At 49.0% G+C, this 27,238-nt stretch overlaps 3 protein-coding genes across 10 annotated transcripts in view; 1 reads left to right on the top strand and 2 right to left on the bottom strand.

The window, feature by feature from the left end:
- The window catches only part of syt16 (synaptotagmin XVI), a 23,327-nt gene extending 6,660 nt beyond the window's left edge, over positions 1 to 16,667 (bottom strand). Inside the window, exons 1-4 of one of the 4 annotated variants that reach the window (XM_030355844.1) lie at positions 16,281 to 16,666; positions 8,036 to 8,284; positions 3,340 to 3,603; positions 1 to 193 (exon numbers count right to left, since the gene is read on the bottom strand). The exon at positions 1 to 193 is cut by the window's left edge and continues 271 nt beyond it. In XM_030355844.1, the coding sequence (XP_030211704.1) occupies positions 1 to 193; positions 3,340 to 3,603; positions 8,036 to 8,284; positions 16,281 to 16,293 (719 nt within the window). In that variant the 5' untranslated portion in view covers positions 16,294 to 16,666. Of the gene's footprint in view, positions 194 to 3,339; positions 3,604 to 8,035; positions 8,285 to 12,790; positions 12,941 to 16,280 lie in introns of those variants that run through there. The other 3 variants (XM_030355846.1, XM_030355845.1, XM_030355847.1) reach the window with 3 other exon arrangements.
- Positions 16,668 to 18,431: 1,764 nt separating this feature from the next.
- LOC115543466 (uncharacterized) lies at positions 18,432 to 20,913 on the bottom strand. Of its 2 annotated transcripts, none has more exons than XM_030355848.1 (3): positions 20,773 to 20,913; positions 19,567 to 20,415; positions 18,432 to 19,354 (listed from the first exon to the last, which is right to left on the bottom strand). In XM_030355848.1, exons 1-3 carry the CDS (start codon positions 20,780 to 20,782, stop codon positions 18,633 to 18,635), a joined length of 1,581 nt encoding a protein of 526 aa, XP_030211708.1. In that variant the 5' UTR covers positions 20,783 to 20,913; the 3' UTR covers positions 18,432 to 18,632. The 2 variants fall into 2 exon arrangements, with proteins under 2 accessions (XP_030211708.1, XP_030211709.1); XM_030355849.1 differs by having other exon boundaries at positions 18,432 to 19,315.
- Positions 20,914 to 21,690: 777 nt separating this feature from the next.
- The window catches only part of dnaaf9 (dynein axonemal assembly factor 9), a 28,111-nt gene continuing 22,563 nt past the window's right edge, over positions 21,691 to 27,238 (top strand). Inside the window, exons 1-9 of one of the 4 annotated variants that reach the window (XR_003976703.1) lie at positions 21,691 to 22,034; positions 22,437 to 22,516; positions 22,619 to 22,744; positions 23,110 to 23,234; positions 23,495 to 23,591; positions 24,040 to 24,146; positions 26,192 to 26,269; positions 26,758 to 26,859; positions 27,076 to 27,131. Coding sequence is in view for 2 of the 4 variants with exons in the window: in XM_030355838.1 (XP_030211698.1) it covers positions 21,979 to 22,034; positions 22,437 to 22,516; positions 22,619 to 22,744; positions 23,110 to 23,234; positions 23,495 to 23,591; positions 24,040 to 24,146; positions 26,192 to 26,269; positions 26,758 to 26,859; positions 27,076 to 27,131 (827 nt within the window). In the remaining 2 variants the exon portion in view is untranslated. The remainder of the gene's footprint in view (positions 22,035 to 22,436; positions 22,517 to 22,618; positions 22,745 to 23,109; positions 23,235 to 23,494; positions 23,592 to 24,039; positions 24,147 to 26,191; positions 26,270 to 26,757; positions 26,860 to 27,075; positions 27,132 to 27,238) is intronic. The other 3 variants (XR_003976702.1, XM_030355838.1, XM_030355837.1) reach the window with 3 other exon arrangements.

Here is a 27,238-nt window from a genome sequence, read left to right as displayed (position 1 = left end):
CTCCGGGGGGTCTGGCTCCGGGGGGTCTGGCTCCTGGGGGTCCCGGTCTGGTTTCGGGAGGTCCCGGTCTGGCTCCGGGGGGTCTGGCTCCTGGGGGTCTCTGGGCGGCTGGACTGGGGTCTCTCACGGCTCTCTAGGACCTGGAGGGACACGGGGGGGTCCTGGAACCCTGGGGAGCTCCGGTCCTCCATGTCTGGAAGGAGAACGTCTGGGTTAGGGACCAACATCTGGAGAGATATCAGGAGAACATCTGGGTTAGGGACCAACATCTGGAGAGATATCAGGAGAACGTCTGGGTTAGGGACCAACATCTGGAGAGATATCAGGAGAACGTCTGGGTTAGGGACCAACATCTGGAGAGATATCAGGAGAACGTCTGGGTTAGGGACCAACATCTGGAGAGATATCAGGAGAACGTCTGGGTTAGGGACCAACATCTGGAGAGATATCAGGAGAACGTCTGGGTTAGGGACCAACATCTGGAGAGATATCAGGAGAGCGTCTGGGTTAGGGACCAACATCTGGAGAGATATCAGGAGAACGTCTGGGTTAGGGACCAACATCTGGAGAGATATCAGGAGAACGTCTGGGTTAGGGACCAACATCTGGAGAGATATCAGGAGAACTTCTGGGTTAGGGACCAACATCTGGAGAGATATCAGGCAGAACGTCTGGGTTAGGGACCAACATCTGGAGAGATATCAGGAGAACGTCTGGGTTAGGGACCAACATCTGGAGAGATATCAGGAGAACGTCTGGATTAGTGACCAACATCTGGAGAAATCACCGTCAACAGAACATCTGGGTTAGGGACCAACATCTGGTGGAACATCAGGAGAACGTCTGGGTAAGTGACCAACATCTAGAGATATCAGGAGAATGTCTGGGTTAGGGACCAACATCTGGAGGGATGTCAGGAGAACGTCTGGGTTAGGGACCAACATCTGGAGAGATATCAGGAGAACGTCTGGGTTAGGGACCAACATCTGGAGAGATATCAGGAGAACGTCTGGGTTAGGGACCAACATCTGGAGAGATATCAGGCAGAACGTCTGGGTTAGGGACCAACATCTGGAGAGATATCAGGAGAACGTCTGGGTTAGGGACCAACATCTGGAGAGATATCAGGAGAACGTCTGGATTAGTGACCAACATCTGGAGAAATCACCGTCAACAGAACATCTGGGTTAGGGACCAACATCTGGTGGAACATCAGGAGAACGTCTGGGTAAGTGACCAACATCTAGAGATATCAGGAGAATGTCTGGGTTAGGGACCAACATCTGGAGAGATGTCAGGAGAACGTCTGGGTTAGGGACCAACATCTGGAGAGATATCAGGAGAACGTCTGGGTTAGGGACCAACATCTGGAGAGATATCAGGAGAACGTCTGGGTAAGGGACCAACATCTGGAGAGATATCAGGAGAACGTCTGGGTTAGGGACCAACATCTGGAGAGATATCAGGAGAACGTCTGGGTTAGGGACCAACATCTGGAGAGATATCAGGAGAACGTCTGGGTAAGGGACCAACATCTGGAGAGATATCAGGAGAACGTCTGGGTTAGGGACCAACATCTGGAGAGATATCAGGAGAACGTCTGGGTTAGGGACCAACATCTGGAGAGATATCAGGAGAACGTCTGGGTAAGGGACCAACATCTGGACAACCCATCCGTGAGAAGGTTTCCATTCACCCCGTAGCTGGAACACTGACTCTAGTTCAAGCTACGGACCTCGAAGGCAGCGAGGCAACGTCCGCCGTTGACTTTCTACTGGACGTGTTCATTTGTGGTGCAAGGGATTATGGGACAGATGTGATTTGCCAATCGACTACCACTGGCAGACTTCCTTTCGCTTCCCCGCAGTAACGTGTAGAACATTGTGACGCTGCAGGTATTCACATGAAGGGGTATCATATCTACTCGGCCACAAACGTCTCAGTATCCTAGAATAACGATGCACGGTCTTTACGATACTTCTATCAAGGAGTTTGACGATGTTAAGAGCCCTCGTCTGTGCGGCCATCTCACTGTGTCTTTACGGTGTCTACACCGAACGCATTTTTGTTTCTGTACCGGAAGAACCAGCTGTTTCACAATGGATGTGACGTCAATCTCTGAGCTTTGGGTGCGTTTGCAGACCGACCACATCGACCGTGAAGTGTTTAAGGTGACAAAGTACATCGGATGGTAATGTAGGCGTCTTAATGGCTTTATGCTCTGGGCTGGGACATCATTGCTTCATTGAACTAAGGTGTTTACATGACAGATAACAATTCAGATGACTACAACACACAAACACACACACACACACACACACACACACACACACACACACACACACACACACACACACACACACACACACACACACACACACACACACACACACACACACACACACACACACACACACACACACAATCGCGCCTTCTTTCTCTCCCAGTGGGAACAGAGCGTTCTACAGACCGATCAATAATCGTTATCTTCTATTGGCTGTAATCAGAGTGGTGGGCGGGCCTTTAGCGCTACAGTATGACTCATAACAACACACTGAGCCCTATCCCACAGCTTGCAGTGACCGGGTGTGTGTGTCGAGTGTGTGTGTACGAGTGTGTGTGCGCTCTGAGTCTGTACAACAAGACCTGAAGATGGGGAGTCGAAGGATAATACGAAGGTGTTTGAGTCAATCAATTCAACTCGCACACAACAAAGGTGTCCTTTCAAAATGTCTCCTCTACTCTCCTCTCCGCTCTCCTCCTCTTCTCTCCTCTCTTCTCTCCTCTCTGCTCCTCCTCTCCTCTCCTCTCTCCTCCTCTTCTCTCCTCTACTCTCACCTCTCCTCCTCCTCTCCTCTCTCCTCCTCTCCTCTCTCCTCCTCTCCTCTCTCCTCCTCTACTCTCCTCTCTCCTCATCCTCTCCTCTCCTCTCTCCTCTCTCCTCCTCTACTCTCCTCTCTCCTCCTCCTCTCCTCTCTCCTACTCTCCTCTCCTCTCTCCTCCTCTACTCTCCTCTCTCCTCCTCCTCCCCTCTCCTCTCTCCTACTCTCCTCTCCTCTCTCCTCCTCTACTCTCCTCTCTCCTCCTCCTCTCCTCTCCTCTCTCCTACTCTCCTCTCCTCTCTCCTCCTCTCCTCTCCTCTCTCCTCCTCCTCTCCTCTCCTCTCTCCTCCTCCTCCTCTCCTCTCTCCTCCTCCTCTCCTCTCCTCTCTCCTCCTCTACTCTCCTCTCTCCTCCTCTTCTCTCCTCTCTCCTCCTCTACCCTCCTCCTCTACTCTCCTCTCCTCTCCTCCCCCTCTCCTCCCCCCCTGCTCTGTGTGTGTTGCCGTGGGTCCATCACCTCCACACTCTGAGGCTCCGCTGCTGACCTCGTCCTGGTCGGAGAGGAGGTGTCCGGACCCCCGGCGCCCCCGCCCCCGCCCCCGCCCCCCCCCCGCGGGCTGGGAGAGGGCCCGGGCGGCCGCACGGTGGGAGGCGCCCCCGCCGCGGAAACTATGGGAGCGCGAGACGGAGATCTCAAACTGCTTCAGCACCTCCTCCTCCCCGTCGGAAGCGCTGCTGCCCTCCTCCTCATAGAAGTCCTCCTCATGCCCATAGCTGTTGACTGGAGGGGAGGAGGAGGGGGAGCGAGGGGAGGGGATGGGGGAGGTGGGGAGGGGGGGAGGATAGGAGGGGAGAGGAGAGGAGGGGAGAGGAGGGGAAGGGAGGGGGGAGGAAGGGAGGGTAGTTGAGATGGGGAGAGGAGGGGAGGGGAGGAGGGGAGAGGAGAGGAGAGGAGGAAAGGGGAGAGGAGAGGAAAACAAGGGAAAAGGGGATGAGAGGGAGAGCAAGAGAAAGGAAAGGAAACAAGGAAACATTTAAAGACTAGAAACTTGTTCTCTTTGAAAGCAATTGAAATGAACCCGCCATCGAGATAGGAACAGTCAGGTAGCATGGTGAGAGCAGGCCTACAGTACAGTAAAGTAGAGTGACAGTAGAGTAGCAGTAGAGTGACAGTAGAGTGACAGTAGAGTGACAGTAGAGTGACAGTAGAGTAGCAGTAGAGTGACAGTAGAGTAGCAGTAGAGTAGCAGTAGAGTAGCAGTAGAGTGACAGTAGAGTAGCAGTAGAGTAGCAGTAGAGTAGCAGTAGAGTGACAGTAGAGTGACAGTAGAGTGACAGTAGAGTAGCAGTAGAGTGACAGTAGAGTAGCAGTAGAGTAGCAGTAGAGTAGCAGTAGAGTGGCAGTAGAGTGACAGTAGAGTGACAGTAGAGTGACAGTAGAGTGACAGTTGAGTGACAGAAGAGTGACAATAGAGTGACAGTAGAGTGACAGTAGAGTGACAGTAGAGTGACAGTAGAGTGACAGTAGAGTGACAATAGAGTAGCAGTTGAGTGACAGTTGAGTAGCAGTAGAGTGACAGTAGAGTGACAATAGAGTAGCAGTTGAGTGACAGTTGACTAGCAGTAGAGTGACAGTAGAGTGACAATAGAGTAGCAGTTGAGTGACAGTTGAGTAGCAGTAGAGTGACAGTAGAGGGACAGTAGATTGACAGAGGTGACAGTAGAGTTGCAGCTGAGATTGACACATTGGTAATCACAAAGAGCTTCTCTCCTCGGTCACCACGGAGACCGTTTGCGCAAGGCATCTCCATGGCAACGTCAGTTGAATGGGTTCAATGCGAGTAGGGGTGAGACAGCTGATTGGCTCTCAGGGGTTCTGAGGAGGAAGTGGCGAGGTCAGGTTGGACTGACAACACTGCTAGAAAACACGTGTGTGTGTGTGTGTGTGTGTGTGTGTGTGTGTGTGTGTGTGTGTGTGTGTGTGTGTGTGTGTGTGTGTGTGTGTGTGTGTGTGTGTACACTGGTTCACAGTATACGCACATGTAACATTCATACAACCATCTGCTTAAAAAAGATGAGCACGCACACACACACAACCGCACACACATACTAGCACACAGCCCCGTAGAAACACAAATTCTCTCTCAATGACTGGAGTATGCACACATGTTCAACAGCCTGATTCAACATTGCGTGTGTGTGTACGTGTATGTGTGTGTGTGTGAGTGTCTTTGTGTGTCTGTGTGTGTGTAGTACTTGTCTACACACACACTGTTCTGTCTTCGTTCAGACAGATATTCAAACCGGTCAGCCACAGAACTAAAACCAACGCTCTAGGCTCTAGAGACCCAAGACTCTAGACTCTCTAGATCTGGTTTGAGTTGTCCGATGAGGCGTGTCACCCAAACTCAACCCTGAGTTCTGCAGCCTGTTGCACCAGCAGCTGTAGGTTAGTTCTCTCTTCAGTGAGGGTGTAAAGTCCACACCGAACCAGTGGAACTAGTTTGATACTAAAGCTGTATCTGGTTGCGCTTAACTTCTCATCTTAACTTCTCTGGCGTAAAGTCCAAAACAACTGAAACATTGTCGAGGAACTTTAGTTTTAACTTCCTGTGGCCAATCAGTGAGTTGGACGTCATGGATGTACAATCAGCTGGTGTCTTTGAATATCCTAAGCAGCAGCGAGGAGTCAAAATCCTCCCACATTTCCAAAGGGTTTCATCTGTCACAGAGACAACCAGCATTACACGGAGGACTTTGTCACCTGATGTCACCGAGCTATTGTGATGTCACCGAGCTAGTCTGTGTGATGTCACCCAGCTAGTCTGTGTGATGTCACCCAGCTAGTCTGTGTGATGTCACCGAGCTAGTCTGTATGATGTCACCCAGCTGTGTGATGTCACCAAACTGATCTGTGTGATGTCACCAGGCTAGTCTGTGTGATGTCACCCAGCTGTGTGATGTCACCCAGCTGTGTGATGTCACCAAACTAGTCTGTGTGATGTCACCAGGCTAGTCTGTGTGATGTCACCAGGATAGTCTGTGTGATGTCACCAGGCTAGTCTGTGTGATGTCACCAAGCTAGTCTGTGTGATGTCACCCAGCTGTGTGATGTCACCCAACTGTGTGATGTCACCCAGCTGTGTGATGTCACCCAGCTGTGTGATGTCACCCAGCTGAGTGATGTCGACCAGCTGTGTGATGTCACCCAGCTGCGTGAGGTCACTGAGCGAGGCTGACCGGTGTCACAGCGTTCCACTGACCGACGCACGGTCGAGTTGCCGTGGCGCTCCAGACGAGCCGTCCCCAGCCGCTACGGGCTAACGTGTCGTCGCTATAGTTACCTTGACGTGGCTGTGAACCTAGGCCTGTCTGACTGCCGCTGCCTGGCTCAGGGGTAGCTCCCGCGTGAGTCCTGACAGGTGGTCCCTGGTCGGTGGGGGGGCGGGGGGGCCCTAGGGACTGCCGGCTGAGGGGTACCGGGTGTGCGTCGCGGAGCTCCGGGGGAAGCGTTGAGTGAACCAAACAGGAGCTGGAGTGTTGACCGAAGGAGTAGAGGTGGAGCCACGCCCCCTTCAGGAGGAGGAGGAGGGGCCGAGGAGGGAGGCTTCATGTTTGATGAGTGGGATGGGCGGCGGGGAAGCCTCTCTCTCTCTCTCTCTCTCTCTCTCTCTCTCTCTCTGGTTCTTTCTCTCGCTCACATTCTCTTACTCTCTTTCCACTCTCTCTCCCCTTCTACTCTCACTAAATATTTATAACTTAATAAGTTGTTTGTTTAATTTGACACTGCTTTGACTCTGCTTCTTGTTGCCTGCCTCTCTCTCTCTCTCTCTCTCTCTCTCTCTCTCTCTCTCTCTCTCTCTCTCTCTCTCTCTCTCTCTCTCTCTCTCTCTCTCTCTCTCTCTCTCTCTCTCTCTCTCTCTCTCTCTCTCTCTCTCTCTCTCTCTCTCTCTCTCGCAGGGCAGGGCTGTGTATAATGAAGTCACCACGTTGTTTAAAGACAAACAACCAGCAGAAAGGAACTATTTACCTTGTCCTCTGCTTGCGTAACCTAAACTAAACAGCTCCCCAACGACTTATTAGTGTGAGACGAAATAACTGTCTCACACTAATAACACTTTCAGTAGTGTTATTAGTTTTTGCTAGAGCTGTCAGTTAAACGCGTTATTAACGGCGTTAACGCAAACCAATTTTAACGGCGTTAAAAAATTTAGCGCGCGATTAACGCAATTATTTTATTTAAAAAAAAATAATAAAAAAAATAATAATTCTTTGGCTCAAAACAAAGAAGCAGTAGCCTGACTGCTATGTTCAAATGACATTTGTTCAAAGCAGTCGTTTAATTGCAATATAGGCTCTTTTTTTGTATCGTCCTGTTTTGATCAGTATATGCCAATGTTGTTATCAATAAAAAATCATTTGCACAAGGCAAGCCGATGCACTTCACCATGTTGATAAGAGAATTAAAATGAGAAGAATTATGGGACAAAAAAATCAAGGGATATTTAGCATAGAAAAAGAATTTGCGATTAATCGTGAGTTAACTATGACATTAATGCGATTAATCACGATTAAATATTTGAATCGCTTGACAGCTCTATTGCACTTAAAAATCCCCTCCACTCTGCTCCCTCCCTCCCTCTCCATGTTGCTAAGAAGTCTCCCATTCACGCACCTGTGATTGACAGGCAAGATGGATTCCATGAACCAATCAGGGTGGAGGGACAGGTGAAGGGTCTCTCCCGACTGGTCAGAAATGAGCCGGAAGCGCTCTACAAGCTGATTGCAGAGTCCCTTACAAGAGCAGGCGCAGTCAACAGCAGAGCTTTCATGGAGCGCTTCACTCAGTCATAGATGACGCACGGCGCAGAGAAACCCTCAAATAACAACTCCTGAATCTCCGCTACTGCCCCCTTAAGGGGAAACCAAACACTGAGCTTAAACCATAGGAACACCCCTCATAAGCACTTAATGTACGTTGTACGCCTCCTAGCTAATCACAAGGTGACCCTGAGCGAGACGCCTCACCCTGACTGCTCCCGAAGACGTGGCCGTCGCCCTGCGTGGTTGACTCCGCCGTCGGTGGGTCAATGTGTGACTGAATGGTTGTGAGTCGCTTTGGATAAAAAAAGCGTCAGCACAATCCCCTCAATGTAAATGTGAATAAAGGGAGTGTGTAAATAAGGGGGGGTGAGAGAGTGGAGAGAGCTTACCGAGACCCTGACGAAGCCCCCCGTGCCGCCGGGTCTTCCTCCCCGGACCGGTCTGCTCAAGGCAGGGCAGCCCCCCCACCCGGGAGAAGCAGAGCTTCTTGGTGATGAAGAGGAAGAGCACGCCCAGCGCCACCACGAAGACCGCCACGGCCGTCAGGAAGCCCAGGGCCTCGGGGGTGACTGGCAGAGAGAGAGAGAGGGACAGGGGACACACGATGACACACTGATCGGACCACACCAACAGGCAGCCTGCGCGCACACACACACACACACACACACACACACACACACACACACACACACAGGTGTACACGCACACACACAAGCGTACACACACACACAGGCGTGCAAACGGGCGTACACACAAACGCACGCACACACATACACACACAAACACACACAGGGGTACAAACAGGCATGCACGCACAAACACACACACACGTACAGACAGTTGTACACGCAAACACACACAGGTGTACACACACACACAAGCGCACACAGACATACACACAGGCGTATACACACACAGGCGAACGCACGCACACGCACACACACACACACACAAACAGGCATACATACACACAAACACACAGGCGTACGAACACACACACACACAGGCGTACGCGCACATACACACACACACACACACACACACACACACACACACGCACACCATGCATACAAAAAGCAAGCAAAGACAGAACACATGGTATATGTGGAAAACATACAGACAGAACCATGTTTTAGTACTTTTGATCTATTGGTAGGTAGCTGTACACTGCACATCAACACGACTATCACAATACACACACGTCTGTCATTCTGTCTCGTGTCCTCCTCATGGGGTACCTTCACCTTCCATTCTGTGATGACCAAGCGAGCACAACTTCAAGCCAGAGAGGACGGGAAGTCAGCTGGCCAGAGAGGCGAGCCGCGTTGAAGCAGGCATGTGTGTGTGCGTGCGTGCGCGCGTGTGTTTCAAGGATGCACGCAGGTGTTTTGGCGCTTGAGTGAAAATGAACGTCTCTAACGATTAGAGAGGAAAACGAGAGAGAGAGAGAGAGAGAGAGAGAGAGAGAGAGAGAGAGAGAGAGAGGAATACAGGAAGTGAACACGAAATCAATCAATCATTCAGAGCAACAGCTGAGCAGGAATCTAGAAGCCAGGGATAGATGAAGAGAAACAATTGAGAGAAAGGTAGAGAGCGAGGGGTGGAGAGGAGGAGAGAGGTAGAGAGCAGCAGAAGGATATAGTTGGAGAGCGAGAGAAAGAGGAAGAGAGAGGTAGCGAGAGAGAGAGAGGATCCATGAGTGAACATGATGAACACGTTCATCCGACAGTGTTGTGCGTTCTCCTGTTTCCATGGAAACGCTGGGAGTAAAATCAAATCAATGACAGGAGAGAGGGAGGTATGGCCTGCAGAGACCTTAAGCTGAGTGAGTGAGTGGGTGAGTGGGTGAGTGAGAACAGAATGTTTTATAGTGTGCGTGTGGTTGAATGGGGAGGGTGTGCATGAAAGAGATGGGCAAGCGAGCAGCAGAGAGAGAGAGAGAGAGAGAGAGAGAGAGAGAGAGAGAGAGATGAGACTGCTGCTGTGTCTACTGTAGAGCACTTTCCTATTGGCCAGTTTTTGGGAGAACTGGTTGATCACAAACTCAAACGTTTACGTTGTCTAAACGATAACGAGTCATTTATTAATCAATTAACACTGGACGGTTTTATTCAAAAAGAGAATAACAATACAGTAGTAATAAGTACAACAGAAGATATGTCCCTCCACGAGGGTGGTGTATTCCTGGACGTACTAACACGCTGCTCTATGTTAGACCCCAGAACCAGGGGCTTGGGGTATCCCTACTATAGAGGGGGATGAGACATGGAGATGGAGAGTCCCCAGGCAACCAGACACACTGTGAGTGAGTGTGAGTGTGTGTGTGTGTGTGTGTGTGTGTGTGTGTGTGTGTGTGTGTGTGTGTGTGTGTGTGTGTGTGTGTGTGTGTGTGTGTGTGTGTGTGTGTCAGCTGCAGCGAGACAAGAGGGCTCAGTGTGGGCGACACACACAGACCCCCCGCTGTCTGGAGCCAGATGGACAGGATGGAGTCCCCTCTCACACCTGCCTACCTCACACACACACACACACACACACACACACACACACACACACACACACACACACACACACACACACACACACACACACACACACACACACACACACACACACACACACACAACCCCCCCCCCCGCCTAACACGCACACATACACACACACACACACACACTACCCCCCCCCGCCTAACACGCACACATACACACACACACTCGCACACACACAGGTACACATTTCAAACGCAAACACACACACCCTAAAGCACACACACTTTCTCCATCCTCACTCTGATACACACAACCCACTGATACGCACACTGGTACACACTGATGTACACATATCCTCCACGCTGGTACACACTGATATACACACACTGATACACATACACATCCTCCAAGCTGATACACACTGATATACACACACTGATACACACTGATATACACACACTGATACACAAACACATCCTTCACACTGATACACGTTAAAGCAGTCTGAGAATGGTTCACCATGGACCCTGTTTCATCCTCTTGAGCCTCAGGGACGAAGGAAGAGGCTGAGATTTATGGGCATCTGATTGGCTACAGAGAGTTCCTTGTTGAATTTGTGAATCTAGCAACGTCAGGAGAGCCTCAAAAATATATATAAATATATAAATATAAATAAACATATAAATACAGTCCAGTTCACAAACAAATGCAAATAAGTTCACAAATGAAAAGCGTCTTGTTAATTCAACTTTTACATTTATACATACCGATATCCATTTATGTGTGCATTGAAATGTATTTCTGAGAAGAGAGTAATTTATAAATAAATCACAAAATACATTTGTGAATCCTTCTCTGTGCATTCATTATTAATGAGACTGTTCTGACCCCATAGAGATTGGTCCAGTGATGCACTGTGATCCTGCATTAGTGCCACTAATATACCTCCTCTGACTATGCTAAACACACACACACACACCCTAATCACACACACACAGACACCCTAAAACACACACAAATACCCCCCCCCCCCCCCTATAATACACACACACACCCTAAAATAAACGAATAAACGCACCCAAAAATACATACACACACACCAATGCACATTGATCCACACACACACGCGCACATACATGGGACACACAATTACACACAGTATTGAACATAGAGACTAACCACCCAAATACATTACACGCACACACACACACACAACCCATACAAAGACACGAGATACAAACAGGTGAAGTACACACACATTCACACACACACACACACACACACACACACACCCACACACACCCACACAAATGGACTGGCTGAACCACACGCCACCACCCTGAACATGGAGTTAGTTTCCGTGGAAACGCTGTAGAAGCGGCGCTAGGTATTGTGAGCGTGCCTACGCACCACAGGTTGCCATGGCGCCATCAGTCTGGCGGGAAGACGGATCTGACGGCCTTTGCGCTCGCCCACCTCCATTTTGTTTACTGAGCCGTAAAAAGGGCCAGTGTGTGCACGTGTGTGTGTGTGCGCACGCACGCACGCGTGTCTCTGAGTTTGTCTGTGCATGGGTGTGAGTGTGTGTGTGCAAGTGTGTGTGTGTGTGTGTGCACCCGTTTGTGTGCGTGTGCATGCATGTGTGTGTTTTCGCGTGCGTTTGTGTGTGTGTGTGTGTGTGTGCATGTACGTGTGTGTTTGTGCGTGGATGTGCATGTGTGTGTGCGTGTGCGCCTGTGTGTATGTGTGCATTGTGGTGTTGGATGCACAGAGCTTGTAAGAATTCTACCTAACACCGCCGCCTATATGGAAGAACCTTCCAGAGAATGAGTGGCTGAATGGCTTTTATCCTTTATTTTCCAATCAAAGAGGACTTGTTGTAGACACTGACCTGAACTGACCAATGCTTTTGGACCCTTTAAATCCAAAATGGATTCCCTTTGCAAAATAACGTTCTGGGATGTTTCCTCTCCAGTCTTGTAAAGACAAGTTGGACGTTGGGCAGGTAGTATGTTGTAATTCTGGTGTGTTAGCCCCCCCTGTAGGCCAAAGGCAGAACTACATCTACACTGGGCCCAGAGCTCTGGTGAGTGACTGGTGAATTGAAATGCCACTGCTTGTCTCTAACAAGGTCCTTGTTAGCTCATTGAACCATTCTTGGTATGCACACACGTCTACAAAGATGGTGAAAACGTTGGCAACAACATGTTGATCTGGTTCATCCGCGAGAAAGGCCTTCAACGATAACAATGTTGTTATATCTAATACCGAATGCACCAATCACAACCATCCTAATTAGTTGGACGTACTATGGTGTCGTGGTTTTAGTGCATATTTAAAGTGCTCGCATCTCACGCTCGTCATCAGTGTTCAGTTGTGATTGGCTGTTAGGGTGGAGGTAAAGAATGAGGACAGCACCCAAGTAAGTAACCCAAAATGCCTTTCCCACTTAGCATCAGCAAACAACGCCATCTACTGGACGTTTTCAGGAATCACTACTGAAGACTACTTTCGTAGTCTTTCGAGTATTTCGAGAATATGTTTGTGAGGAGCACCCTACTGGCATTCTGAAGCAAATACAGAACGGGATTAGTGGAATACAAGACAAGTCGTTTTTAAAGCAATTTGTGAAAACTTGCCCAATAGAGTGTTGCTTACTGTGATACGCAGACAGCAGCCAATCAGAATCGGTCCCAGATCCATTCAAACTGGCCATATATCCTCTCCTCCTACTACTCCGCCGTCTATTCTCTCTCTCTCTCTCTCTCTCTCTCTCTCTCTCTCTCTCTCTCTCTCTCTCTCTCTCTCTCTCTCTCTCTCTCTCTCTCTCTCTCTCTCTCTCTCTCTCTCTCTCTCTCTCTCTCTCTCTCTCTCTCTCTCTCTCTCTCTCTCTCAGGACTGACTGGCCTTCCCACTCTGCCCCCAACGTCCGACAGGAAGTGTCGGTCCCTCTGACTTCCTGTTGGGCCTGGGCGGTCTCCCGGTCGGGGTAGGGTGCCGTGGCCACTGGCCTGTATGTAGGACCTCTCTCGCCTCGGCCAATGCCTCACGTTTACTCGAAATGAAATCCCCTGTCAATTCTCTACCTCCCTCCCTTCTCCCGTCCGTCTCCCTTCGTCTCTCACCTTCTCACTCTCTGGCTCAAACACTGAATTAGATTTGACTTGATTCAATCCTAAAGGAATTATCTCTTCATCGCCCCCCCCTACTGTCCCTCTCTCAATCGCTCTCTCTCTCCCTCTCTCTCTCTCGCTCTCTCGCTCTCTCTCTCTCTCTCGCTCTGTCTCTCTCTCTCTCTCTCGCTCTCTCTCTCTCTCGCCCTCTCTCTTTCTCTCTCTCTCTCTCTCTCTCTCTCTCTCTCTCTCTCTCTCTCTCTCTCCATCCCTCTCCATCCCTCTCCCTCCATCTTTATCTCTCTCTCTCTTTCATTATCTCCATCCGCTGTCCAACTTCATCTCTCCTTCTTTCAGTCTCTCCATCTCTCTCTGTTCATCCATTTCTCTTGCTCTCTAATTTTCTCTCTCTCTCTCTCTCTCTCTCTCTCTCTCTCTCTCTCTCTCTCTCTCTCTCTCTCTCTCTCTCTCTCTCTCTCTCTCTCTCTCTCTCTCTCTCTCTCTCTCTCTCTCTCTCTCTCTCTCTCTCTCTCTTATCCAGGGATGGGCAACTGGCGGCCCGCGGCCCGCATGCGGCCCGCATCCTCACTCAGTGCGGCCCGCATCCTCACTCAGTCAGGCCCGCACATAAAAAAAAAAAAAAAAGGAATAATAATTGATCGAGTTACAGAAAACTCGGTCAAGAAAGATGAGAAGAATGCATTGAATTCGAAGGCAAACCCATGCGTCTAGTTTGCTTAGAAGCGATATCAGTCATTAAAGATATCCACTTAAGTCGCCACTAAAACTACTACAACTGCTTTTCGGGTTTGAGTTCATTGAGTTGTTGCACTTAATGTTGGGCCACTGTTTTTCAGTTTTTTGACTTCATTGAATGAGGATGTATGTGAGCCCTTTGCACTGATAAAAATACTGACCGTTCATGTGGCTGTTTCAGCATGGAAAACATGAAATTAATGTATGTTGGTTCAATTAACATACCGTACATAGGTTATGATTCTGGAAGATTTCTTAGGTAGTGGCCATCCCCAAAATGCACCAGAATACAGGAAATCATCTCTACCAAATTCAAAATTGTGTAGCTTCTCTCAGCTCACGTTTAGTTGAAGTGTGCAGTCATGTGGCCCTCCAGTGGTTATGATGAAAAATGTGGCCCTCTTTATCATGAAAGTTGCCCATCCCTGCTCTAGTCTCTCTCTCTCTCTCTCTCTCTCTCTCTCTCTCTCTCTCTCTCTCTCTCTCTCTCTCTCTCTCTCTCTCTCTCTCTCTCTCTCTCTCTCTCTCTCTCTCTCTCTCTCTCTCTCTCTCTCTCTCTCTCTCTCTCTCTCTTCTCGTCCCTCTTCTCTCTCTTGTCCTCTGAGGACTGACTGCCCTTCCCACTCCGCCCCCAACGTCCGACAGGAAGTGTCGGTCCCTCTGACTTCCTGTTGGGCCTGGGCGGTCTTCCGGTCGGGGTAGGGTGCCGTGGCCACTGGCCTGTATGTAGGACCTCTCTCGCCTCGGCTAATGCCTCACGTTTACTCGAAATGAAATCCCCTGTCAATTCTCTACCTCCCTCCCTTCTCCCGTCCGTCTCCCTTCGTCTCTCACCTTCTCACTCTCTGGCTCAAACACTGAATTAGATTTGACTTGATTCAATCCTAAAGGAATTATCTCTTCATCGCCCCCCCTTTCCATAGTATTCTGTCCCTCTCTCAATCGCTCTCTCTCTCTCCATCGCTCTCTCTCTCTCTCTCTCTCTCTCTCTCTCTCTCTCTCTCTCTCTCTCTCTCTCTCTCTCTCTATCGCTCTCTCTCTCTCTCTCTCTCTCTCTCTCTCTCTCTCTCTCTCTCTCTCTCTCTCTCTCTCTCTCTCTCTTTCTCTCTCCATATCTCAATCTTTCTCACCCTCTTTCTCTATCCTTATCCCTCCATCTCTCTCTCTCTCACTCTCTCTCTTGGTATCAGTTTATGCTATCAATAACAATACTTACAAAATAATGTATTAATAATTCATATGAATAATTAATAATAATTATCAAATTATCAAAATGGTAACAAAGGCTGCAAAAATGAATAAACGAATGAATGAATGAACAAATAAACGAATGAATGACATCAGATCCGGCTGTGTTCTTTGGATGAAGGAGGAAATTAGGGTCATAAGAATGGATGGAGGAGGGAGGGTTGGAGCCTATAGAAGGCGTCCACCATATAATCAATACTAATGTTGTCGTCATACGTCCTATCAGAGATGATCGGGCCTCTTTGTGGGAAAAGGCCATAAAGCATAATAAAGTATTAAACTTTCGTATGAGAATATACTCTAACCTCCATGCAGTCTATGATGATTGATGACCCAGTATCATAGAGGCACGCACACACGTGTACACACACACACACACACACACACACACACACACACACACACACACACACACACACACACACACACACACAAACTCAACTGTGAGTGCCAAGTTATTCAGCTGTTGTACCCCCTGGGGGGTTTGTTCTCAGCCTGACAATAGCTCATTTAAATGCGTTATGAAACTGGATCTCCTTGGATACACAACCGCAGTTCGGACTAAAAACACGCAGTCCCATAAAACTGTAGTTTTTATAGATTGGTGGAGGAGGTAGAAAGTGTGGAAAAAAAGAACGTTGTATGTACTGGACTTTTAGTTGATCCAAAATCCAGGTATATAGAATAAACCATCCCTACCTGAACATAATAATTATAGGCCTATGTCGACCATGAGTGGGATGAGAGCAGGCTACAGGATGGATAACTAGCCTGGACCAGACACACTAGTAGCGTATTCAATACGAGATATGGCGTCATCAACCCACAGATTGGGCCAACATTACGGCAAACAGGCCTTTAACGGAAACACAATATAATGGATAACAAACGGGCCTTCACATCTCCAGTCCATCGGTCGGTCCGTTTAACAACCCGCCGCGTAGAGCCATCGATCCGGCTGAACATCCGCACATTACCGCTGACAGACGACCAGACCAGGACACAATTGGGGATTCAAGTTAGTGACTTACTGTCCGAGGCCATGGCTGGGTCTGCTCTGGCTCCGTGACGGACGGTGAACCGGGTGTTTTAGCGGTACAGAACCATCCCGGTGCGGTTCACATGCCCCGGTCTGGAACGCAGCATCCACCGGGACGCTGGAGCTATGGACTGGCTTTCCCCTTTCCGCCGCAGTCATTCGTTAAAACCGTACAATCCATGGAGAACTCTGTGATACGACCGTACAGTCCATCGTTTCACGTTTCATCAACATCAGGTGCGCCTCCGCCGACGGTCCGCCTCGAATTCGAAACAATGACGCGCCTGACGCTCCTCTACCGCTCAATTACCGCGCATATGCCGCCGCTCTGCCGCTCCCCTACCATTCCTCTACCGCGCCTCTGCCGCTCCCCTACCGCTCCTCTGCCGCTCCCTTACCGCTCCACTTCGGCTCCCTCCCCGCCTCCCGACTACACACCGAGTGCACCGCGACACCTCTCCAGAGTGCCTACTCTCCAGAGTGTCTACGCTCCATAGTTTTTAAGCAATAAATTAAAGAGACACAAAACCAGACTTAACGTTAACTTCCCATAACGTGGGAACAAAACATCATACCTACATCAAGCGCCTGATTACCTGTTTTGGGGAGCCCACCTGGAGAGTCTTGAGCAGATCTAGGGTCCAGGTCTGGTTCCGTATCTAAACTCGGGGGCGAAACACCAACCAGCTTGAGACCCTGCACTTCAGACTAGCTGCAGTGGGTACAACCCCCAGTGCCCACACCCAGCCGACCCACCAAGCTGTGGAGACAGGAACGGACAGGCCAGTCCCTGGGCTTCAGCACTGACGTGAATCCAACCGGACACACAGCTGTGGAGCTAGCTGCGTTCAGCCTTTAGCATTACCCGCTGCCAACTTGTTTTTGTTTCTAAGTAAATGAAATGCAGCGTCTACGCAAAAGGAAAGAAACATGGGGCACAATATCCCTTGGGTTCAGAGTGAGGAAAGAGAGTCAGGAATAGCTTGGACTACATCGCCCGATTTGTGAAATATAAATAGTAAATTGTAACTTCTAAGTAGGTGCTATTTAATGGGCCTACACACTATGCACAATATGTCCACTGTGATGTAAAATGCTTTGATGTAAAATTCTAACAGTCATCTATTGTATTTATATTATACAGCAATATTACTGCGAATAAACAGTACCTTAGCCTACTGGCGAAACCACTGCAAATACTTTACTGTATTTTTGCAATGAAAAGTTGTACAGGATGAGTGTGTAGACAGCTTGGTTTTCTGCTTTCTCTCTCAAACTCCCACTTCTTTGCCTGAATGTCTTAGTGTTAGGCACCAAATCCTACCAGGTCTGTGGTGCTTTAACCTTTGAGCATATCTGACCACTACCCTGGTTTGAAAAGAGGGTGTTGGAGATAACACCTTATAGGGACAGCCTCTGGGTTTCAGCTAGCCCTAAAACCGGTAAAACCAACTCTTAAACGGATGAGCCAAGACCTCAAATGAACTCGACACAAATTGATTTTCCGCCGAGGGTCGGAAAGGTGAATAGCCCCAAGACCAAACCAAAAGTAAACCAAGACATTCACACATTAAGGACTAGCGGTAAATAAACAGACATGTTTTCCTTTAGCTATCGGATTCTTCCTCAACGCTTAACTGACACTGGCCTTAATGAAGCAGTCATTATGGGTCTTCCCCATGTCATTATGGTTACGGCAAAATGCAGCCCTGGAATCTTTATTAGCATTAAAGAACGCATGGCGGTGCACAGAGCACTGACTCTAATGCACTTGGCGCCTCTGAGGCGCACACAAGCACAGTGAAGCATGAAGCTGAGTGTGCCATCTCCACGTCCGTGACAAGTAGATCGCAGAGAGATCACAGCCCAGCCGTCCCTCTCGCATCGGTGATCCCCATCCATCGAGAAGAAACCAGTGAACCAATTAACATGAATGATCAACCGTAGAGCGCTTCCGTCACCATCCCTGCAAATTGCCAGCAGCAGAAGACTGCGGTGGCCCTGGGCAGTGGGCAGCTCCCAGTTTCCAGCAGTAAAAGACTCTGGTTATTCAGTTCTACATGTGATTTAAGTGTAGAAACTGATAACCAAATCACAACATCAACGCTTAGGGTGAATGGCGAACCAATAACTTTGATAAATAATTAGTTCATCAACTGTTTATTCCACAACTTCCAGAAACATTAATCGTGGTTATGCCCAACCCCCAAAATTTTGATGTCATTACATCCCGTCGGCCTATCACAGGTCTGAGCATGTAACCCTTCATGTGTACTTTCTATTCATGTTATCATAGACGTGAAAAGCTGTATCGTCAAAACTGTTCCACCACACGGCAGATCCGTCAGAATCCATCCTCGATATTACGGCGTTCCTTCCTCTTCCTGAGCTCCTCGGTGGAAAACCTTCTGGACGCCATCGGTTCTCCTGCGTGCGAAGCCACCAGTCTCTTGACCCCCGCGAGCAGGTCCTTCACCTGTGGGAAGCTCAGCGCGCTCCGGGACTCTCCCACGTTCAGCCCGTGGTAGCGGCTCCCACACCGGCGCACCGTCTCCCGGAGAGCGGCGGGGGCGTCGGCCACGTAGCGCTCCACGCTCCTCGACGTCTGGCCGTCGGCGCGGGTGAAGACCACGATGCTTCGCTCCAGAACCTGGGGACCGAAGGTCTTGGGAAGCTGAGCAAGTAGCTCGGCCTCGCCCTGGGTGAAGCGGCCCGTCTGGAAGACCAGGAGGACGACGTGTGGGCCCGGGAGCGCCAGGGCCAGGCAGTCCTTCACCACCTCCAGGTTCTCCGCTCCGTCCTCGTCCAGCAGTTCCGGGGTGTCGACCAGGAGGAAGCGCTGCCCCTGGTGGTGGAGCTCCTTCCCCAGGCAGCGGGTGGTGGCGGGCCGAGGCTCCGGAGGGCCGGGGTGGGGGTCTCTGGGGGAGTAGCGCTGATCCGCTCTCCTCAGGATCAGGTTCATGGCGGAGGTCTTCCCGCTGCCAGACAGACCCACCAGGATGACAGAGGTCTTCCTGGTCTCGTCATCTTGGACACCGAGACAAGACAACGACAGATTGAACGGATCTGCAAAAATACAAGAAGATTGACGCAAGTTTGTATAGATGGACAATGATTAGAACATATTGTACACCTCATTAGAAGATAAAAAGAGACTGGGTTGGTCTATTTTCTAGATAAGAATAATTAAACTTTTATATTGTGTTGTGGAAAGACCCTGTCAAAATCAGAGTAAACGAACCAATGAACAACACCGACGAACCAGGAGACGTTCTTACCAGGAGCACCGTTCATCTCCAGCTGGACCATGAAGGCGTGACTCCTCACCGCCTCCTCCAGGCTCTTCTTCTTCTCCTGATACCGGCCGTGCTCCTCGGCCTCGCTCTTCCTCTCCTCCTCCTGCCTCCTCTTCAGCGCCTCCAGCTCCCTCCCGCGCTCCTCCTCCCGCTGCCTGACCGTCTCCCTGAAGGCCTCCTGCAGCTCCTCCGCCCTCAGCAGCTTCTCCGTCAGGAGGCCCATGGCCGTGTCCTCCGTGTTCCTCCGGCCGGCCTCGCCCAGCATCTCCTGGCTGTACCCGCCCGCCCCGTTCTCCTCCAGCGTCTGCTCCACCGCCGCGCGCAGCGCCGCCAGCTCGGCCCGGGTGGCCGGCGCCCCGGTGACCCGGCAGAACCTCCCGTCGCAGAGGCGGATGAGCTCCAGGAGGCCGTCGTCCAGCACGTCCACCACCACCACCGTGTCGCGCTCCAGAGACACGACCAGCAGGAACCGAAACACCTCGGGTCCGAAGCGCTCCCGCAGGACCCCCGCCAGCGCCTCCTCCTCCTCGGTGTACCGCCCCCCTCGGAGGAGGAGCAGGAACACCACCGCTCCGCGGCCGACGGACCGGAAGCAGCCGTCCAAGGCCCGGCCGATGGCCTCGGGGGACGAGTCCTTCCCGAGGGCGACGGAGAGCAGGCGGAGGGACCACTGGTCCACCGTGACGTCGCAGACCCGGTACGGTCCCGCTGTGCTCAGCACCACGCCGATCCCCTCCCCGCCTGGGTTATCCTGCAGGACGGAGGTCAGGGTAGACCAGAGGGCTTCCGAGGAGACCACCACCAGGGTGCGCCTCAGCTCAGCTCCGTTGTCTGGAGACCAGGGCCGTGATGGACATTCAGCGGATCACCGTACATTCGGAATCACAGTCTTTCTGCACATATATTTTTCTGATGTTTTGGTGCCAACAGGACTAACAAAGATAACTTATGTTTTATACCCTCGTACTGATTCGCATCTCCACCATTATTATGTCAAAAATCGCGTTAAGTGTTGTTCATATGGAATTTAAAGTTAGTTAATTAACTGATTCCAATACTACTAACTAATAGTAACTTAATGAGTTATACGTAATCAAAGTAATTATAGTACATGATAGATAGCAACCAGCAACTTGAGATCATAATAGATGTGTGCTAAGTTCAAACAGATATAATAGAAGTCCTTACCGTCGCCCATGGTGGCACTCTCTGTGTTTGTGTGTTTAGTTCCTGGTTGGTTGGCCGTGATGAAACCGGATCCTCTGGATCCAAACCTGTCGTTCAGGGCCAGAGGTTCTCACCTCACAGCCGTCATAGAGACTAGGATGAGGAAGTACATTCCACAGGGCTACGCGGCCCTCAAACAAACCTCTGCCCCACACTCCACCCTCTGCTTCAATAGAAATACACATCTGATCTCATGTATGGGGCTGGCAGCTAGCTAGCTCAGTCGGCACCACCGTGTTGTACTCAGATCTTGTGGTTGTACTGTATTGTACCAGACACAGAGTACGCACTAGACACACATGGTTTTATCCAAAGCGATACAAAAACACTATTATTGTAAGTTATTATCTTGGATGCATACTAATTGTCCAAAATACATATTCGAAAGCCAGATCAACCACCCTAAAGTCAACTTGATTTTTTTACTTAATGTACTTTATTAATTCTCTTTTTACAAGACATGGTTACAGGACAAACTTCCTGTCATTGTTCATTGTGTTGAAATATTACACTTGTACTTCCAAGTCTATTACATATTGAACATGCTCTTATGACAATGTTATGACAGTGTTTATTCTTATTATGTTGTTCCATTAATTGAACAACATTTTGTTTAAATAAATAAAATAACCTTCTACTGTGTATTAAGTGTATGTGTGCGTGCGTGCATGTGTCCCTGACATGTATACTTTTTGCATTCCAACCACATAACATATGCTGCATGAAATCGGTTGAATTTGAATCACAGCTGACATTACTGTATGATTACGCCATCGCCTTGGCAGGGGTCCTGCGCGCGACTTCTTGGTGCTGTCACTGCTCTGGACGGACTCAAAACACAACGCCTCTATCCCAGAAAAATAGGGGTTTACAGTCAGCCAGTTGAGAACAATCGAGTCAATAACCAATTATTCGTAGGTGTTAGACAATACATATTAATATGTTTATTCATATTATAAGGTTCGAAATGCAATGGTAACGTAAAATATCGTCAGAGTTTCAGGAGTGTATAGTCGAGTTTATCGTAACTCCCCTGCCCCTCGAATGGTTCGGTCGGTTGCTACGTTATTCTGTGTAGACGTTGTCCGGCTGGAAGGCCAGCTGAGATGAGGAAGACGCGCCCGGGCTGAAAACAACGATAAAAACAGATTTGTAAACGAGAATAAGATGGCGGGTCTAAGGCTGATGAGCGGCAAACACCCCGGGATGAACCCGGCCGTCAGGTAATGTCAGGAACCGTCAGTTTGTGGGGAGAACGACGAGGCGACGGCGGAGCTCGGTGGCTAACGGCCGTGCCTCCGAGTACTCGGGAGGAGAGGGAAGGGCTCTTCATTCACCTTTATCCTCAATATATTGAGAAAAACGGTCTTATATTATCTAAAATACACATTCCTATATACAGATAACATTCAGTTTAGCCCCCTCTGCCATAACAGTGAATTCAACCTTTTTCCGTAATCAGCATTATAACGGTAATAATCTTAACGTTACATGCTCATACTTGTGCACTAATGTATATAATGGACCCTGAACGCTGGCGTGTTGCTGTGGTTCCAGCTGTTGTACCGGCTCGTATTCTATATTTATGTATATAACTGACATATTCCAACGTCCTGTTGTTCCAGCTGTTCTCGGCTCCGTCGGGTCCAGGCTCTACTCTCCGAGGGGGGCAGCCCCACCGCGGACGGTGTCCTCTGCGTCCTGGGTGAGTCCCATCATTACCCATCATTACGCTCACGTCGTTGACAGGCGAGGTTATTATGTGTTATTATGTATAGTGTTTTATTATAAGGGTTGTCATCTTTAGGTATCGACAGCCGGTACAACGCAGGCTGCACCGAGCTGGCCAACTTCCTGTTCTACGGCCTGTATGGGAAGAACCAGATGAACTTGGACCATGTGCTGGAGGAGTTCCCTGAAGAGGTGTTGGATGGTGAGTTTCTGGGCCTGATGGGGCCTTAAAACCGAAGCTGGAGATTTACAAAATGCATTATCAGATGCAAAAAATAGTATTGATGATTACATTAATGCTTATTCTAAGAATTCAAGGGAACATTTCTGATCATGTATGTGATGTTTGGGTCTCAAAATCCCTTTCTCCTTTCAAGATTGCAATACAATGACGATAATGATAAAAACATAAAAAAGGGCGAGACATATCTTTAAAAGGTGGTTTGAACACAGTTGGTTATTCTGTCTTCCCCCTTACCATAGTTATACTCTGGATTCTCTCTCAACATAATTACATGCTTCACTCTCTCAGCATTACTAATGTGACGTTCCTTCTGTCCTGGGCAGACGTGATCCTGCTGATCCAGTGGGACTGTGTCCACCTGTACTGTAACCCCGTCAACTACAGCTACCTGCTGCCATACGTCTCCCACTGGAGGAACCTCCACCTCTACTGCCTCACACCCAGCGAGGTACAGCCTCCCCTCCACCCCTATCCCTCTGCACCTTCACCCTATCCCTCCACACCTCCACCGTCGCCCTCCACCCTCAGCCCTCCACCCCTCCAACTCCACCCCCTGATCTCCAAGCCTGCTGTCCTCCACCCAAGCTGTCAACACCTCCACCTCGGCTCCAATAATTTTCTCTCTATGTATATTATTATTTATTTTATTATTCCTTGACAAAAGAGAAACAGGATGCATATTGCTAACCCTCCACCTTGTGTCCCCAGTATGAGGATGAGGAGGCTGCTGAAGAGTTCAAGATCTCCAGTTTCGTCTCCATGATGAAGGACTGCAGCTGCGTCCGAGTGCCCTTCAGCTCCCAGGGTAGGATCATGGGTTCCTCTGTCCAGACTCTCCCACATTGACCCTGTAATGTTGTACACACTGGTCTGATAGACTGGGGCCTACCCACCTGCTGGTTTGAGTCACTCCATATAGGGCTGCTCGATTATGGAAAAAAGCATAATCACGATTATTTTGGCCACTATTGAAATCACTATTGAAATCTTATAAAAATTCTTATAAAAATATACAAATGATTAAATTAGAAAATGTAATGCACAAATATGTATCCAGCTGTTCCATATAAAACATTGAATGAATAAAATAATTATACTAGGAAAAAAATACAGAAAAATATAATCTAAGAAAGATTTTTGAGATCATTTGACACAAAAATTGAAATCACAATCAAAATTTGATTAATTGCACAGCCCTAACTCCATGCAACCATGGCATAAGCTGTAACGACACCGACCTCATGTTGCTCCAGGACACATGCAGAACTTCCACATGTTCATGTTGGAGAAGTGGCCCATCGTCCAAGCCTTCGCCCTGGAGGGCATCGGGGGAGGAAGCTTCTTCACCATGAAGTACAAGGTAGGCCCAGGGAACCCCAACCCGGACCCTGTTCACCGTCTTATGCCGCGCTTCCACTGCAGGGTGCGGAACGGATCGGATCGCAAAGGTGCGGTAGGGAGGGGGCGGTATAGCCAAGCTCAGTTCCGAGGTCGCGTTTCCACCGCCGACGGTACCCTTTGTGGTAGGCCGGATGTCGATCGCCGCGGCAGCTACGTAAACATCGTAAACAACGTCTTCCTCCCCAAGAATGCAGACGAACGTCTCCACCTCCTTGTTCGCCCAAGCAGGATATAGCTAGAATATCCTGGGACCCTTTCAGGCGTCTCGTCTCGTTTTCAGTACCCCAACGGAGGAGTCCTGAAAACGAGGCCAAACCGGGTACGGCTAAGTCCCGGTCACGCCCACTTTTGGAGGTGGAAACGCGACCCGATCCGCACCTTTGCGATCCGATCCGTTCCGCACCCTGCAGTGGAAACGCGCCATTAAAGGTCCCATATTATACCACCAGGTGTGAGTGTGATAAGCCACTACAAGCCGTTTTGAAAATATGCCTCTTCCTTTGTTTTAGTGACATCACAAGTGGGAGTGTCCACCTAGATGTGTGCTGGATAGATCAGTCTACCTGCCTACCCAGTGGAATGCAGCAAACATTGCTCATCTATCCGTCATACATCTACGTGGACACACCCATTTTTGATGTCACTAGAAGCTGATTTTCAAAACGGCTTGTAACGGCTAATCACACTCACAGCTGGTGGTATCATATTGGACCTTTAAAGGAGAAATCTGGTGTAAAATGGATCTGGGATATGTTTAGTATGATAACGAGTTGGAATGTTTGTTTGGGACCAAAAAAGCGCGTATAGACGCATTCTTAAATTGGCTGTTTTTAGCCGATTCTACCAAAACGCTATAAACTTGGAACGATGGGGGCTTGTGTTATGGTAAAAACTAAATCGCTATTTTAAACCACTTAAAAGGCTAGAAGTAGCCCGACACTTCTTTGTTAGTATAATAATGGTCTTAACATATAAAACGAGGCATTGATGACTTTGTAATTTTACAGATTGTTTATTAAAAAGGACATTTTATACACACAATACCATCAGTAGTTAAGTAGATTGGCGAACACAGAGCTTGCGTGTTGTTGACGGATTTCACAATCTCGGTGTTCGTCAATCTACCTATCGAGTCTTAAAAACAAGATGGCGTCGACGGGTGAACTACTGATGGATGTGTATAAAATGTCCTTTTTAATAAACAATCTGTACACCTACAAAGTTATCAATGCCTAAATTTAAATGTTAAGACCCCCCCAAAGAAGTGTTGGGCTACTTGTAGCCTTTTAAGTGGTTTAAAATAGCGTTTCAGTTTTTACCATAACACATGCCCCTATCGTTCCAAGTTTATAGCGTTTTGATATAATCGGCTAAAAACAGCCAACTGAAGAATGCGTCTGTGCGCATTTTTGGCCCCAAACGAACATTCCAACTCGTTATCATAACAAACATATCCCAGATCCATTTTACACCGGATTTCTCCTTTAATGTTATGATAAACGATGCTGAACCCAAGAGCAGACGGAGACGATGTTGAATTGAAGAAAAAGGGTTTATTGAATGAGACGGGGGAGCAGGTAGTGGATGAGGTAGCTGGGGGGAGAGCGAGGCAGGCGAGCTGGAGTGAGGGATCCGGATAACTGCAGGCAGAGGAAAACAGAGTTGGGTTGTGGTCAAAAAACATTCAAGAGACGAGAGAGCGAGATCGAGGTAACAAGAATTACTGGAGCCAGGCATGTATCATTACCACTGTAGTGCGTAGTACGATCTGGCACCGACAGCAGGGAATCCAAGGGTTTATGAAGGGGAGTTGATTGGAGATGAAGACCAGGTGAGCATGATTGCAGATGAGGAAGTGAGACAGACAGGAGGAGTGGCAGACCCAGGAGGAGGAAAACACAGCAGACTGCTGTGACCACAACATTTAAGGCGCTGTAGACAGCGGTACACTCCCCCAGTGAGCTGTGAACCGTGAGTCTCACTATGTCTTCTCCTGTGATCCAGCTCATGGACATCAGTGAGAGGCTGGGGCAGATGTACAGCCGGCTGGACCCACTGTCCCTGGAGAACATCCTAGCAGAGGTAATGCTACATTACCACCAAGACCTTCAACTGGTCCCAGTCGGTCCTTCTATTGCCCAGTTCAGATACATACTTTGATAATCTCACTGCTCTCAAAACCATTATATAAGGTTTACTACTGTTGACTGTGTATACATTTATTTAGCATCTACAGTTCTACTACTCATTGTGTATATGGACATAGTCTCTATGTGTTGTTTTATCCCTCCTTTGTTTACTTATTATGTTCTACTTTGAGTCTTTGAGTACTTAGAAAAGCGCTATAAAAAACTGATAAATTATTATCATTATTACTTCTTGGCTGTACTTGCTGCTTTGGCAAAAGTTAAGTCCAGGATCAATAGAGTCCTCTGCCTTCTGTTTCTCCAACAAGCTGGTGTTTAGAACCAAGGTGGCCGCTTGGTGGAGGCCCGTCGAGCAGTTGAGAGATGAAACGGGGCTACATTGAATGATGAAGTGGATCGACGTGATGTTGTTGTGTTTTGAAGGACCTGGTGAACTTTGAGAAGCAGTGGAGTAACTTCTTCTCCAGCATGGACCTGGAGAGTCATCTGTCCATCCAGGAGGTGTCCGAAGCCCAGGCAGGAGAGGTAGGTCTTCCACCTGTGTGTCTCACCTGTCCGACTTATGCGTCTGTCTTACCTGCCTGACTCCCCTGTCTGACTCCCCTGTCTAACCCACTTGTCTAAATCACTGTGTCACTAGCATTTAATGACCTTTCCGAATGCAAGATAGTTGAGTTTAAACATCCTGTCTGGTGCCCCCCGGTCTCAACGTTTCTGAGATGTGTTCATGTGAACCTCCAGGTGTTCAGAAGCTACTACTCCCACGGGCTGATCTCCAGCAACATCCCAGAGAACAGGTAGCATGCCCGACTCTGGCCCGCACACATGTGACACACCCAGGTGGGTAACGGGTCATTCTGTGGGGTGTCGCTGGTCATTCACACGCGCGTCGTGTGTGCTGTGT

The sequence above is a fragment of the Gadus morhua genome, chromosome 5 (genome assembly GCF_902167405.1).
Source record: "Gadus morhua chromosome 5, gadMor3.0, whole genome shotgun sequence".
NCBI classification, from domain to species: Eukaryota; Metazoa; Chordata; class Actinopteri; order Gadiformes; family Gadidae; genus Gadus; species Gadus morhua.
Note: the sequence above shows the minus strand (reverse complement) of the source record. Positions and strands in the feature narration are given on the sequence as shown.

Coding starts and splice junctions, on each gene's coding strand:
- LOC115543466 (XM_030355848.1), bottom strand. Junction 19,355..19,566: donor GGAGATGAACGGTGCTCCTG/GTAAGAACGTCT, acceptor GTATTTTTGCAG/ATCCGTTCAATCTGTCGTTG.